Source organism: Siphateles boraxobius, unplaced genomic scaffold (genome assembly GCF_051911475.1).
Source record: "Siphateles boraxobius isolate OS27281-9 unplaced genomic scaffold, OSU_SipBor_1 69, whole genome shotgun sequence".
In the NCBI taxonomy this organism is placed as follows: domain Eukaryota; kingdom Metazoa; phylum Chordata; class Actinopteri; order Cypriniformes; family Leuciscidae; genus Siphateles; species Siphateles boraxobius.
The window spans coordinates 243,961-257,999 of record NW_027509196.1 but is presented as its reverse complement, the minus strand read 5'-3'; the positions used below and the strand labels follow the sequence as shown (position 1 = coordinate 257,999).

Sequence of the window (14,039 nt, the reverse complement as noted above, 5' to 3'; positions counted from 1 at the left end):
CGTTATTCTGTTCAGTTAAATGTTTAATAAGGCTCAGAACTGAAGTGTTTTATTTAAATCTGATCAATGTAAATGGATTCCAAAAGTGTCTATAATCTTCAGCTTTATGTGCTGTAGTGTGTAATCCAGCAGCTCTGTGTGTCTGAGGAATAAATCTGATTTCAGATGAAGAGAAACACTGACATCTGCTGCCGAGACTCAAACAATACAAATGTTCAAGCATCAGAAGTAATAGAAGTACTAGAAGTAATCATTGGATCATAGTTCAAGGGCTTTTTAGTTCACGATGTGTTTGGGAAACTGTTTCAGTGACTATTTTTTGATGGATCAAAATATTGACAGTCCTGTATCTGGTTACAGAGCAGATATCAGATCATTTCTGCAGTCATACACACACCTCAGACTAATGCTTTTTATTTTAAGTTTCACTGTACATTTGGTTTGCAACAGTACACATACAGCAATGAAGAGAAGAACGACGGTTAAAATGAAAGAGCATATATTATATATTCAGAATTTATCTGTTACTATAAAGGCTCTACAAATATCAGAACTGAGCTGCTGAAAAAGTGAGACACAAAAAAAAACATTTATGTGATGAATTTAATACACAGTAAAACTGTTCAAAATTACTTGCAATTAAACTAAGATTAGACTCAAGTCTCTCCATCATGCATTATGTGATAATTTCTAGAATTACTAACTTGCAATTTTAACAAACACCATCCAAGTGTGGTAATAGATCAGACTAGTTATATTTCTGAAGTCTAAGATCAAAGTCACATAAACAGTCTCAACAGTTATCATAAAAGTCAAAGCACATTTGTGTACATTCTTGAAGCAAGAGTACAAAACTAAAACTAACTTTACAGTGCTATATCTGTTTAACATGCATGTGTGGATTATATTGTAAATACGAAATTGTGAATTTGAGCATTTATATTCTGAAAAGTTGAATTGTGATTAAACTCAGTTTTGCTTGAGTGAGCACTACTCTCATTTTCTTCAGAACATGTACAAATCTAGTCTGATGTTTAAAAATAATCATTTTGACATTTTAGTAAGTTTTGTTGTTTTGTCTTAACATATTCATGGGTATGCTACATACTGTATAATTTAGGAGTTTTTAGAATTGTGGATGAGAACTGTAAATATGAAACTTCTAATCGGTCGAGCACAGAATAGTAAAATTAGATTAAAAAAAACTAAACAAGCACTTCTGGTAAAATAAGCAAGATAAATCCCAATTGTTTTATATTTAACATGTGTCTGTTAATACTGTAAAACTGTTTTCCATGTAAAACACAAATCAAGCATTAGACTATATATACACAGAGACTGAGAGATGTATAGTACGTTCTTTCTGCTGAGATCTGAGTGTTGTCACATGTTTTTCATGAAAAAATAAATCTGTTTTTGACATTCATTTTTTAAAACAACCAAACAGCAGCAGAATAATGGCACTCACTACAGTTTCCCCAGTTTCCACTGAGGATCCTCCAGTATATGTGAAAGTTGCTTCACTCCTGAATCTCTAAAGTAATTCTCACTCAGGTCCAGCTCTCTCAGATGAGACGGGTTTGATCTCAGAGCTGAACTCAGATTAGCACAACCTCCATCTCTGATATGACAAGATCTCAACCTGTTAGTGTCTGAGAAACAGAAAAACCCTTTCAGTCAGACTACAGTGAGAATCAGATCATCAGACAATCACACACAGACATAAAGATGTACAGATATTACATTAACAAGTCTTTATCACCATCAGAGTATCCAAGTAAGTCTGTCCATGCGTTTTATTTCTTCCCATTTGCTATTAAATAGATACATATTATACATGTTCAGTCCTGTTTATATTTATCACTGTATTATACTTTATTGCAACATTTACTTTTCACGTATGAATATGGACACTTATGTAAAACAATCAACAAGCACATTTATTATGTATGTGTGTTCAGTGGGAATCACACTCATAACTAAGTGTTTAGCACTCTTCGTTTGAATAATCTAATACTAATGTAGGCCCATGCAGCATTTCTGAGGACATTAATATAATTTAATAGTGTAACATAATGTAATAATGTAAAAAATATATATATAATATAATGCCTTTAGCTCATTTCAGTTGCATTTTTAGCTTCTACATTAACAAAAATACAAACACATGCAAAAGCATATGATTTTTAAGATCTTGCTTAATATATGTTTTTAACCAAATAAGCTATGGTAGTGCAGCTTTAAAGCACAATTTAGGTATGATTTGACTAATTGAAGGGGTTAATTATTGGTCATCTACACCTTATAGAACACTTTATCATAAATACACTGTAAAAGCTGGTAAAGAGAGGACTGAATCTCAGAGCTGATCTCAGAACAGCACAGCTACAGAAAATCAGACACAATCATGAAGAAAAGAGTCTGTGTGGTGAAGAATGTGTGTCAACATGCATCGATTTACAATGCCAGAATTAGAAACGTACCCCAATTTACATTTTCAGTTTACACTGTGGATGTTTCAGTAGATCCGAAAGCTGCTTTATTCCTAAACCTGTAATGACATTCTCACTCAGGTCCAGCTCTCTCAGATGAGACGGGTTTGATCTCAGAGCTGAACTCAGATCAGCACAACCTCTGTTACTGATATAACAAGATCTCAACCTGTGAGTGTGAAGAAAACACATTAAATACTGATGTCTAGAAAAATGTATGTGAAATACTACTATAAATTGAGCGTCAGCGTCAGTTCTGGCAGGCCAAGTAGTCAAGATGCTGCTAACGCTATTGGCCAACACGGTCTCATCAGCTATCGGCTCAGCTGAACTGCATCAGCGCATCAGCTGTTCATCTCCCGTCGCTGCTAATGATTACGCTCAAATCAGGGCGCCTTATTTAAGGAGATTCAGTTCGCTCCTAACTGCTTGCTGCTCGCTCTCTGCAATATTGAAACAGGACTCGATGTATTCACTCTCCATTCATCTCTGAAAGTCTTCACGAAGCTAAGCTAAGTTCCTTTTTAATGCTCATTGTTAAAAGCTATCAGGATATGGGCACCATGCTGTTTGCTAATGCTATCCGTGTGCTTGGGCTTATCTAGGCGTTTTCATTTAAATGCTCTTGCTAGGCTTATGCGATCATATTGGCAATGTGCGTTACTTATTGTTGTCATTGGCAACTGCTCGCGTTGCACATGCAGTGCTTAGCACTATGCAGTACAGATCAAGCAACTTGCAGTGATAGTTAATAATGACAATTCATGGTGCAAACTGAATTATTTCTGCTGTGGCACATCTCTAAAAGACTAGTAACAGTCACTATTCAGTGAGTCAATTAAAAAGAAGTCTCATCTGCTAAATCTTACTTGTCTTTCTTATGCTAGTTACATTGCCCCTGGATGCGCTTACTGGCTGCTTAATTCATCCTTCATATTTATCACAGGAGGTGCTTTATGGTCTGTTTGGGGGAATAGTTCAGCTCTCCTAGTCTAATTAATGTGAGCGTCCCCTAATGCTGCTGCTGTCCCCTGACTCCACTAAATTCATGGTGCTCATGAATGGTCAGGAGACTCATCTGAACAGAAACACATTGCCCACTAATTTGTATTTAATCATAAAGTTTTCTAAGCATTTTAATTTGTTTATTCCATCTCTTGTCTTATCCACAAGAGGTTGCCAGGTATGGTTTGTTTGGGGGGAATAGTTCTGCTCTCCCAGTGCTAAACCGTGAGCGTTCCCTAATGCTGCTGCTGACTCCCTGAACAGAGCCATACCGCCAAATTTTAATTATCAACTGAATTGCAATTTATTCAATACAAATTCCTATCATTCTATTGTCATGTGTGTTCTTGACTTAAATGGACCTGACAGAACTACAGATTATAGTACTTCCAGTCTTTACTGAAACACATAAATAAAGCCGGTGACACTCACTTCAGTTTCTCCAGTTTACACTGTGGATGTTTCAGTAGATCTGAAAGCTGCTTTATTCCTAAATCTATAATGACATTCTCACTCAGGTCCAGTTCTCTCAGATGAGATGGGTTTGATCTCAGAGCTGAACTCAGATCAGCACAACCTCCATCACTGATACCACAAGATCTCAACCTGTGAAACAAGGTCCAAGACAGGGAAATCCAGGAGAGAAGCAGAAGATCAAAGTCGGCACACAGGGAACCAGGATAACGCTCAGTATTTCAGTGACATTAAACAAGACTTTATCAATTAATGACTGAGTGAACAGGGTTTAAATAGGAAAATATAAATGATTTGGCAGTAATCAGAACATGAGTCCAAGCAGTGGGTTATGGGAAGTGTAGTTCATGATGGGAAAGCACTACAGGAGACAGTGCCCTCTGGTGGTTATCCTGGGCACTCCAGCTGGTGGGTGTAACACTTCCAGACTTCACTAAAACCAATATATCTAATAAAGCCAATACCACTCACCCCAGTTTCTCCAGTTTACACAGAGGATGTTTCAGTAGAGATGAAAGCTGCTTCGCTCCTGATTCTGTGATGTTATTCTTACTCAGGTCCAGTTCTCTCAGATGAGACGGGTTTGATCTCAGAGCTGAACTCAGAACAGCACAACCTCTGTCACTGATACGACAAGATCTCAACCTGTGAGTGTGAAGAAAACACATTAAATACTGATATAGGAAGTAAAGTATAGGGAAAAGGGTAACACTTTACAATAACGTTTTATTAGTTGACATTAGTTGAATAGATTAGGTAACATGAACTAATAATACAAAGATTAAAAAATACTGTAACAAATGTATTGCTCATTGTTAATTCATGTTAGTTAATACCTTAACTAGGGCTGGGCGATATGGCCAAAAAAAATTATCACGATTTTTTTTTTTATATCAGTCGATATCGATAATTATCACGATAAATGTTAAATCTTTATTTCATGTTTAAAGGAAGATTTTTGCTCCTAAGTGAAAGTTGTAGAAACCAGAGTGTTGTGTTTTTAAACTACTCTTTATTGTCAGAACATATCATGACAAACACTTGCCAAACAGGGGAACATTTCACAAATCTGAGGTAGAACATTCAAACATTTGTAATTTTTCCTTAACAAAATAAATATCTGAATAGAAAAATATATTTCTTAGGTTCTGCATGTGCTAATGGATGATATTGTTTCAAGTCTTTAAACAGGTTTGTGTTGCCTGACTTTGATGGCACGAATCTTCAGCACAGTTTGCAGTGCAGGCTGCAATATTAATATTACATGTTTTGTCTCGAAACGCATATTTGACAGAGTTGACAGTAAACCTGCATCCCAACTCAAGCTAATACTACTATGTTAAATGTATGTTCATTAACAAAAACAGTAACATCTGTTAAAAAAAATGTAATATTCTGACTGTTTAAGTTTGATTAAAATTAACCATTGGTCATCCAGTATCATGCATTTAGATCATAACCACAGATTAAGCCAGGCATAGCCTATAGCACCTCACATCATGGCAAAATGTAACTTTATGGTTTCTATGGTATTTGTATGAAAAACAGTAGCCTTAATACATTATTAAATACTGTAATTATATTCCATTAGTCATTTAATACATTGTCTACTTTAATAATATTATACAATTCAATATGTATATCCCACATTTCATGGTGCAGTTAATATTACTAGGCTACCGTTACAGTAATCCATGGTAAATGGATTTATTATCAATTCAGATTCTGACTGTATCGTTGCGCACAGTGTTTCTCCTGTTTGTCAGCAGCGCTGTTTCATCTGCCTTTAAACTGGTTTAAATCACTGAGACATTTGTGTTCTTGGCTGAATTCAAGCGCTTCTCACAGGATCTCGTCAGCGAGACGATCACAGTAAACGCGTCTGCTCTCGTGAGCTCGCGCTGCGCTGCCGTTTGGACTTTGATCAGAGCGGATAAATGGTCTGTGTGGTGCACTGTTCAAATGAGTTTCATTCCGCTTTTGGCGCATAAACATTATCGAACCTTTATCAAACTCTTGATATCATTTTATCGAGAAAAATTATATTGCGATTATCGTTTTATCGCTCAGCCCTAACCTTAACTAATGTTAACTAATGAAACCTTATAGTAAAGTGTTACCAGGAAAAAACTTTACTTTAATTATAACTAAAAACTATAGTACTTCTAGTCTTTACTAAAACAAATAAAGCCAATGAGTCTCACTCCAGTTTCTCCAGTTTAAACTGAGGATGTTCCATTAGAGCTGAAAGCTGCTTTATTCCTGAATTTCCAAAGTGATTCTCACTCAGGTCCAGTTCTCTCAGATGAGACAGGTTTGATCTCAGAGCTGAACTCAGATCAGCACAACCTCCATTACTGATATCACAAGATCTCAACCTGTGAATGTGAAGAAAACACATTAAATACTGATATAACAAGTATAGTGAAAAGGTAACTCTTTACAATAAGATTTCATTAGTTAACATTAGTTAAATAGATTAGGTAACATGAACTAATAATGAACAATACTTCTACAGCATTTATTAATCTTTGTTAATGTTAATTTCAAAATGTACTAATACATTATTAAAATCAAAAGTTGTATTTGTCAACATTAGTTAATGGACTGTGAACTAACATGAACAAACAATAAACAGCTGTATTTTTATTAACTAACGTTCACAAAGATTAACAAATACTGTATCAAATGTATTGCTCATTGTTAATTCATGTTAGTTAATACTAGGGGTGTTGAAAGTAATCGTTTCTACGATGCATCGCGATGCAGACGAGGACGATTCGGTATCGGTTCAGTAATAGACCATAACCGATTATAATGTACTGACGCTTTTCTGACGTCATTTATCGCGTATGTGCTTTGTCGCGGTAGCATACACTGGCAGAGGGAGGCGAGACGCAAGTGCGAGTAATTAAAAATGCCCCAACTACTTTAAAAGCCTACATCTGGGCACATTTCAGCTCTTATGAACAACCTGGTAAGCACGAGCTGGAGAAGACACGCGCTGTGTGCGCACATGTCACGCACACATAGATTATGCAGGAGGTAATACCACTAACTTGATAAACCACGTAAGCCGTGTTCACCGCGAGCTGTTAGCGCCTGCAGAGTCTGACTGCTTTAGAGTAGCGGATGAGCTCCAACGTCACCCGAATCCACAGCCAAAAACATCATCCACCCGCCCCAATAATGCCCTCTGATTTAAGTATCGGCACCCGTTGGTCAAATTACAATTATTCTGTGTTACGCGTGATTATAAAGGGATAATCGTCACCTTCAACAGCGGACTGGGCGATGGTTGATGCACGCATCTCTAGGGTAACATTATACACTGATGAATGAGCGCTGCTTTTAAATGAACATTTCTTTAAAACAAGATTTGACAGAATTTAATTTTCTTAATGGCATAAACAGGCTTTACTCCCTTGAAACTTAAACTGGAATGTCACTGTGACTTCCCGAACAGGCGAACATGCACACACACACTCGCGCGCGCGCGCGCACGCACACACACGTCACTTAAGTAAAATTGAAAATTGAGGATGCAGTGCATCGTAATGCATCGCGATATTGAATTGAACTGAATCGATGACATGATAATCGGAATCGAACAGAACCGTGAGACAAGTGTAGGTTCACACCTCTAGTTAATACCTTAACTAATGTTAACTAATGAAACCTTATTGTAAAGTGTTTACCAGGAAAAACCTTTAACTTAATTATAACTAAAAACTATAGTACTTCTAGTCTTTACTAAAACAAATAAAGCCAATGAGTCTCACTCCAGTTTCTCCAGTTTACACTGAGGATGTTCCATTAGAGCTGAAAGCTGCTTTATTCCTGATTCTGTGATGTCATTCTCACTCAGGTCCAGCTCTCTCAGATGAGACAGGTTTGATCTCAGAGCTGAACTCAGATCAGCACAACCTCCATCACTGATATCACAAGATCTCAACCTGTGAGTGTGAAGAAAACACATTAAATACTGATATAACAAGTATAGTGAAAAGGTAACACTTTACAATAAGATTTCATTAGTTGACATTAGTTAAATAGATTAGGTAACATGAACTAATAATGAACAATACTTCTACAGCATTTATTAATCTTTGTTAATGTTAATTTCAAAATGTACTAATACATTATTAAAATCAAAAGTTGTATTTGTTAACATTAGTTAATGCAATGTGAACTAACATGAACAAACAATAAACGGCTGTATTTTTTATTAACTAATGTTCAAATACTATAACAAATGTATTGTTCGTTGTTAGTTCATGTTAGTTAATACCTTAACTAATGGTAACTAATGAAACCCTATTGTAAAGTGTTACCAGGAAAAACCTTTTAACTTAATTATAACTAAAAACTATAGTACTTCCAGTCTTTACTAAAACAAATAAAGTCAATGAGTCTCACCCCAGTTTCTCCAGTTTACACTGTGGATGTTTCAGGAGAGCTGAAAGCTGCTTTATTCCTGAATATCCAAAGTAATTCTCACTCAGGTCCAGCTCTCTTAGAGACAGGTTTGATCTCAGAGCTGAACTCAGATCAGCCCAACCTCCATCACTGATATCACAAGATCTCAACCTGTGAGTGTGAAGAGAAGCGTGTGTTAATGTCCTGTGAGAATCAAGATTCAAGTAATTGTTGGGCTTTAATCTACAATAATGAGAATCAGGCAAGTTGGATTAAGTTCACCTAAAACAAACAAATCTACTCATCATTAAACCTGTTTTTTCTGTTGACATGTTGCTGTAATATAATGAACAATGTGAATAAATCTATCTGTACATGAAATTAGGGGTCAGCAACCTTTTCGTCATTAAAGGAGAACTCCGGTCAATTTTAACATTGAGCTAATTTTTTTGTAAATTTGGAGTGCTGTCAGTACAGAGAACGACAAAAATCAGTTATCCTCTTTTTAAAATTTGCACCCTGTTGACTTGGGCAAGTTTTAAACTTATAAACTTAAGTATTACTTCCTGATTTCGGTCGAAGTCCACAGTAGTCGATTGTCGAGTGCGTGCGCTAAGTAACTAATGTGATTGGTAACTAAGCAATGGTAATTTAGCAATGATCGCGCACTCGACAATTGACTACTGTGGACTTTGACCGAAATCAGGAAGTAAATACAGGTATGTGATCTGGCTGAATTAACATCACTTTTATTCATATCTTTCACATCTACTGCAGTCAAGATTCACCGTGTTCACTCTGAATAAAACCACTCACATGGCTGTGCACTTGTGCACACACGTCAAGGATGTAAAGAGGCTAAAAGCAGGTTTAAACTTGCCCCAATTAAGTCAACAGGGTCCAAATTTTAAAAAGAGGATAACACGGTGTAGGCAACACCGATTTTTGTCGTTGTTCTCTGTACTGACAGCACTCCAAATTTACAAAAAAATGAGCTCAATGTTAAAATTGACCGGAGTTCTCCTTTAAGCGCCATTTATGTTTTTTCTAGTTAATCACTGGACACAAAAATTCTTCCTGCCTTATATCACATACACATTTATAATTATATAAATATATTGTATACAACTATTTTTAAAGGTTCAAATGTAATAGAAAAATCAACTAAAACTCAAAGTTTCTTATTTGATTAGTAACGCAAGACTAAATATTGCTTCAGAAATAATAATTAATCAATGAAATGTTTAAAGTTAAGTTTATTTTAAAAACAGTTTTCCAATATGGCCGTACTGAACCCCACCACATGCATTATTGTTGTAGTTTGTGCATCTCCTGATTTGTGTGTGAAATGTGAAAGACTTTGTATAACTAGTAAAAGTCTCCAACACTGATGTTAGTCATTTATTTTGCTTTGAAAGCTAGTGCAGATCACACTGTCCTTCACTCAATCACACAGAGTGACTGAACGAAACAGACTTGTGTGATTCATGCTTTAAGTACAGCTCTGCAACCTTGATCTGTGTCACTTTCAGCGGCTCATGATGTGCAGCGGTTCGTGCAAATGGTTTGTCAGTGTTTCCCAATCCTGGTCCCCTAACTCTGCACACGTCTATGCTTCGCTAATCTGACACCCCCATCTGAGGCCTTCGAGTCTTTACTGATGAGTTGATCAGGTGTGTTTGATTTATGAGACAACAAAACTGTGCTGAGGAACTCCAGGACTGGGATTGGGAAACACTCTCGGAACTGGTTGCTTCTGTTGACTAACAGGTTAATTCACACACTTTAATGATGATGACGATACATTTTATTTATATTGCGTTTTCCTCAAACCTAGAGCGCTAAATAGTATTTATAGCTCACAAGTTAAGTTAGGCTGTGTGTCTAGGAGAAAAGATTAACTCTAAATATATATCGAAATGAATGCAGTACAGTTGTCTCGCTATTACTCATATGTCATGATTAACCCTCTGTGTGCTGATATTGGCATGTGTGCCACAGGTTGTGTGCTCTAAATAAACAAATTGTTGATTCAATCTAGAACAGACATGCTCTTAATTACTCAACTCACTCCAGTTTCTGGTTCATTTGGTCTTCATTCAAACAAATATATAAAATAAAGCCAGTGACACTCACCCTAGTTTCTCCAGTTTACACTGAGGATCTGCCAGTAGATATGAAAGCATCTTCACTCCCAATTCTTTAATGTTATTCCCACTCAGGTCCAGCTCTCTCAGAGACGGGTTTGATCTCAGAGCTGACCTCAGAACAGCACAACCTCTGTCACTGATACAACAAGATCTCAACCTGTTTTCAATGAATAAAGTGACAAGACAATGACAAACTCACTCAGAGAGCAAAGAGTGTGTGTGCTAGACTGCCAAGATATAATAATTTACACAATATAGTATCTGTGTTCAAATTGCTAACATCGGTATTAGTGCTAGCTGGACGCTATGAATTTTTATTTATTTTTTATTTTAACTAAAAATTTAAATTAAACGGAAAAAATAAAGCAAATACAATGTTTCATTTAAATACTTAAAGGACTTAATCAACCAAAAATAAAGGAAACATGAGCAGTGAGGTGTCAAAGTCGTGTCTCTACTTGTGTCCTTAAACCAAATCAGCATTTAAATCATAAACAGCTGTTAAATAAGCCAAACAAAGAGTAAATAAAATCCTAACGTCTGTTTATTATTATTTATTTATTATTTTTACCTGCAAACAGAAAACCGCCTGGTGTCAGCCAATCACGGAGAGTTGCAGGTAGTGACATCTGTCATGTACGTTTTAAAATATTGTGCTGCATTTACTGCATAAATGATATTGTTTGCATAATCATGATATTTTATTTAGCTTTCAAATGCAATTTGGACACTATAATTGTGACTAAACTGTCTGAGTTAAGTGTGTCAAGCGTTCTGCGTTAGTTCAGGCAGGCCTCGTAGTCAAGCTCAGCTATCACCAACCCAGCCCATATCAGCTGATCCGATTCCTATGCACTCCATTGGCAGCTCTCAAACAGGGTGCCTTATTTACACGCAGCTTCAGTCACCCTGATTGGCTGTTTCTGCTGCAGGCTGCTTGATCGCGGTGCTCAGGCGCTAATTAAAAAAGAGGATTTTAGCATCATGTCATTAGGATTGTGCAATCGGGGATTATAGAGAGGAATTCGTTCCATGGATTTCACCTCAGGTTTATTTTTCATGTTATATCAAGTGTACAGTTGTACAGTTTCATTTAAGGTTTCATTTATATCATCTTGAAATAAATATTTACATGTTCTGTATCGCTCTGTGTTGTGTTTGTTTCCTTTTTCTGTTTAGAAGAGAACCGAGCCTTTAAATCTCCTTTGGAAAAGCTTGTAAAGACTCTGGGGCGGATCTAATCCGTGGGGAATTTGCATATCATAATTAATAATTGGTAATTAATAATTATTCATACATGTTTGGATTAGATCAGTCTTACATGTTAATAAAACTCCCGATAAGGGATGATGTCATTTTACCTGCATGCATGTCTGTGTATCCTTGCACTTAACCACAAGTTGATTGCAATTAACTACACGGACCACGTCTTACAAAACAGGCTAAATTAATTAGCTCAATTGTCAGACTAATATTTGTGGGACTCCACAATATCATCTTACTTTATAGGATTTCAGGAAAAGCAATTCTGTGGCCACAAGAATTGGGTTTCCTGCCCTATAAACACATACTCTTTGAAGTATCTTTAATTTGTAAGCTTGTTGCTATAAGATCTTTTGGCACTTAAGGGACTTGAAAATGAGCAAAAAGGCAGTACATCAATCAGATGAATATAATGAATTTAATAAGGCAGAACTACTTATGTATTTACTACAGTTACATGGGATATATGTATTTACAAACATAATAAACAACAAAACACGATAAGGCATCGATGAACGAGAAATGCATAGAGTGTGGACAATGGAAACACGTGTGAGAGGGGAAGGGACAGAGAGAGAGAGAGAGAGAGAGAGAGAGAGAGAGAGAGAGAGAGCATTGGCAACATTCCCCTGACAGTCCCCTGTCTGTAACAACACGAAAACATCATCTTAATGCTTCTTAGAAGCTCTATAAAGAGATATACTTAAGTTTCTGGGTCTCTCTGTGTTGCGGCATTCCTGCGCGTGCGTGAGCGGAGTCCTTTAGGAAGCGTCACTGGGTGCTGCTTGGCGCGCGTGTTGAACGGAGTTTCCAAGTCTTTGGGGTAACATTACCAAAGGAAAATAGTTCGGCTAAGTTCGTTTCACTTTGTGGAAGTGAACAGAGTCGACTACGGAAAACAAAACTTTGACTAACAAAGAAAAGAAATAAAGATCTCTACGGGGAAATCACGCGGAGTTAACGTCACATCTTCGCATGGCTGGTGAAGAAGCGTGTGTGCGTCTCTCGCCACGTGGTCACGTGCGCGTGTTTCTCCTTCAAAACGAGCGCGTGCTCGTTTAAAGGTCCCTTGTAGATGGATTTGCTGAAGAGATATGTCACGCGGTGTTCTTTTCACTCGTCGATTGGAATTAAACACGGAGACTTATCTAAGACTGAAAAACACAAACTAAACTAGAAACAAATAAAAGAAAGGCGAAGAGCTCGCCCGGAGGCGAGACCTTACATAATGACACAAAGACAGGCGAAGTAACAGAGCGAGCGGAGGGGGGAAGCGTCATTTATCACCTTGGAGAAATCCGGCCTCTTCCTGTTGACTTGGCCAATTAGAGGGTTGGAATTTCACAGGCGGGACTTTGGTTTTTATTGCTCTTTGTCTAAGAGAGAGACATTTGAAACCCTAATTTCGTCGGTGTTTAAGAGCAGAATCTTCACAATTCTTATAATACTAATGCGTCACAAGTTTAGCAAAATGTAATGTCAATTAACAAATGGGGAATGAAGATTGGAGTTTATCGAGACCAAACTTGCCACAAATGGATTTGGTTAAACATTAGTTGGCAAAGTTTAAAACATTATCGCATTAGAGTTGTCGAGAAACATAGACCAAACCACAAAAAGGCAACTCATGAAATAGGGAACTTAGATACATTGTTCATACAATTCTCAAGTGGATATATAATAGCATATATATATATATATATATGAATACAGGATTCATTTCTCCTCCTTGGTTAGAATTCAGAGAGAGCCACAGTTCTGTGAACATTCCTTTGGGTCGTAAACGCTGTTATCTAAGAACACCAGTGTGTCAGGGTTACATCATCCAGATCACCATCTCCGCCCACTCGTTCCCTTTCACCCAACCAGACTTTTCCCCGTTCATTATCCCCTGAGTACTAATCACCGTCACCTGTGTCCCATCAACCATATGGACTATAAAACACTCACCTTCACTGCAGTCACTTGTCTTGTCTCGTCATTCCATGGCTCACAGACTTCCCGATCACTTACCTTCTACTTACCGTCGCTTCACTCGTCTTGGATCAACCCATCCGTACCAGCCATCGCCACGCCACCTGCAAGAGAGGGAAAGAAAGAGAGAGACTTAAAACCACAGCTAAGCTTCATTGAACTTTCTATGTTACTTCTTCTCACCTGTTATCTCCGACCGCAATCCTTCTGCAAAATAAACACTGATAACTTACCATCTTGTCTGATTCCTCTGTGATCCGTG

At 37.2% G+C, this 14,039-nt stretch overlaps 1 protein-coding gene across 7 annotated transcripts in view; it reads right to left on the bottom strand.

Moving 5' to 3' along the window:
• Positions 1 to 398: 398 nt before the first annotated feature.
• The window catches only part of LOC143723099 (uncharacterized), a 103,397-nt gene continuing 89,756 nt past the window's right edge, over positions 399 to 14,039 (bottom strand). For 4 of the 7 annotated variants that reach the window (XM_077215045.1, XM_077215049.1, XM_077215048.1 and 1 more), the window contains 8 exons: positions 10,527 to 10,697; positions 8,391 to 8,561; positions 7,754 to 7,927; positions 6,176 to 6,349; positions 4,443 to 4,616; positions 3,930 to 4,103; positions 2,484 to 2,661; positions 399 to 1,652 (listed from right to left, as the gene is read on the bottom strand). In XM_077215045.1, the coding sequence (XP_077071160.1) occupies positions 2,490 to 2,661; positions 3,930 to 4,103; positions 4,443 to 4,616; positions 6,176 to 6,349; positions 7,754 to 7,927; positions 8,391 to 8,561; positions 10,527 to 10,697 (1,210 nt within the window). In that variant the 3' untranslated portion in view covers positions 399 to 1,652; positions 2,484 to 2,489. The remainder of the gene's footprint in view (positions 1,653 to 2,483; positions 2,662 to 3,929; positions 4,104 to 4,442; positions 4,617 to 6,175; positions 6,350 to 7,753; positions 7,928 to 8,390; positions 8,562 to 10,526; positions 10,698 to 14,039) is intronic. The other 3 variants (XM_077215050.1, XM_077215051.1, XM_077215052.1) reach the window with 1 other exon arrangement.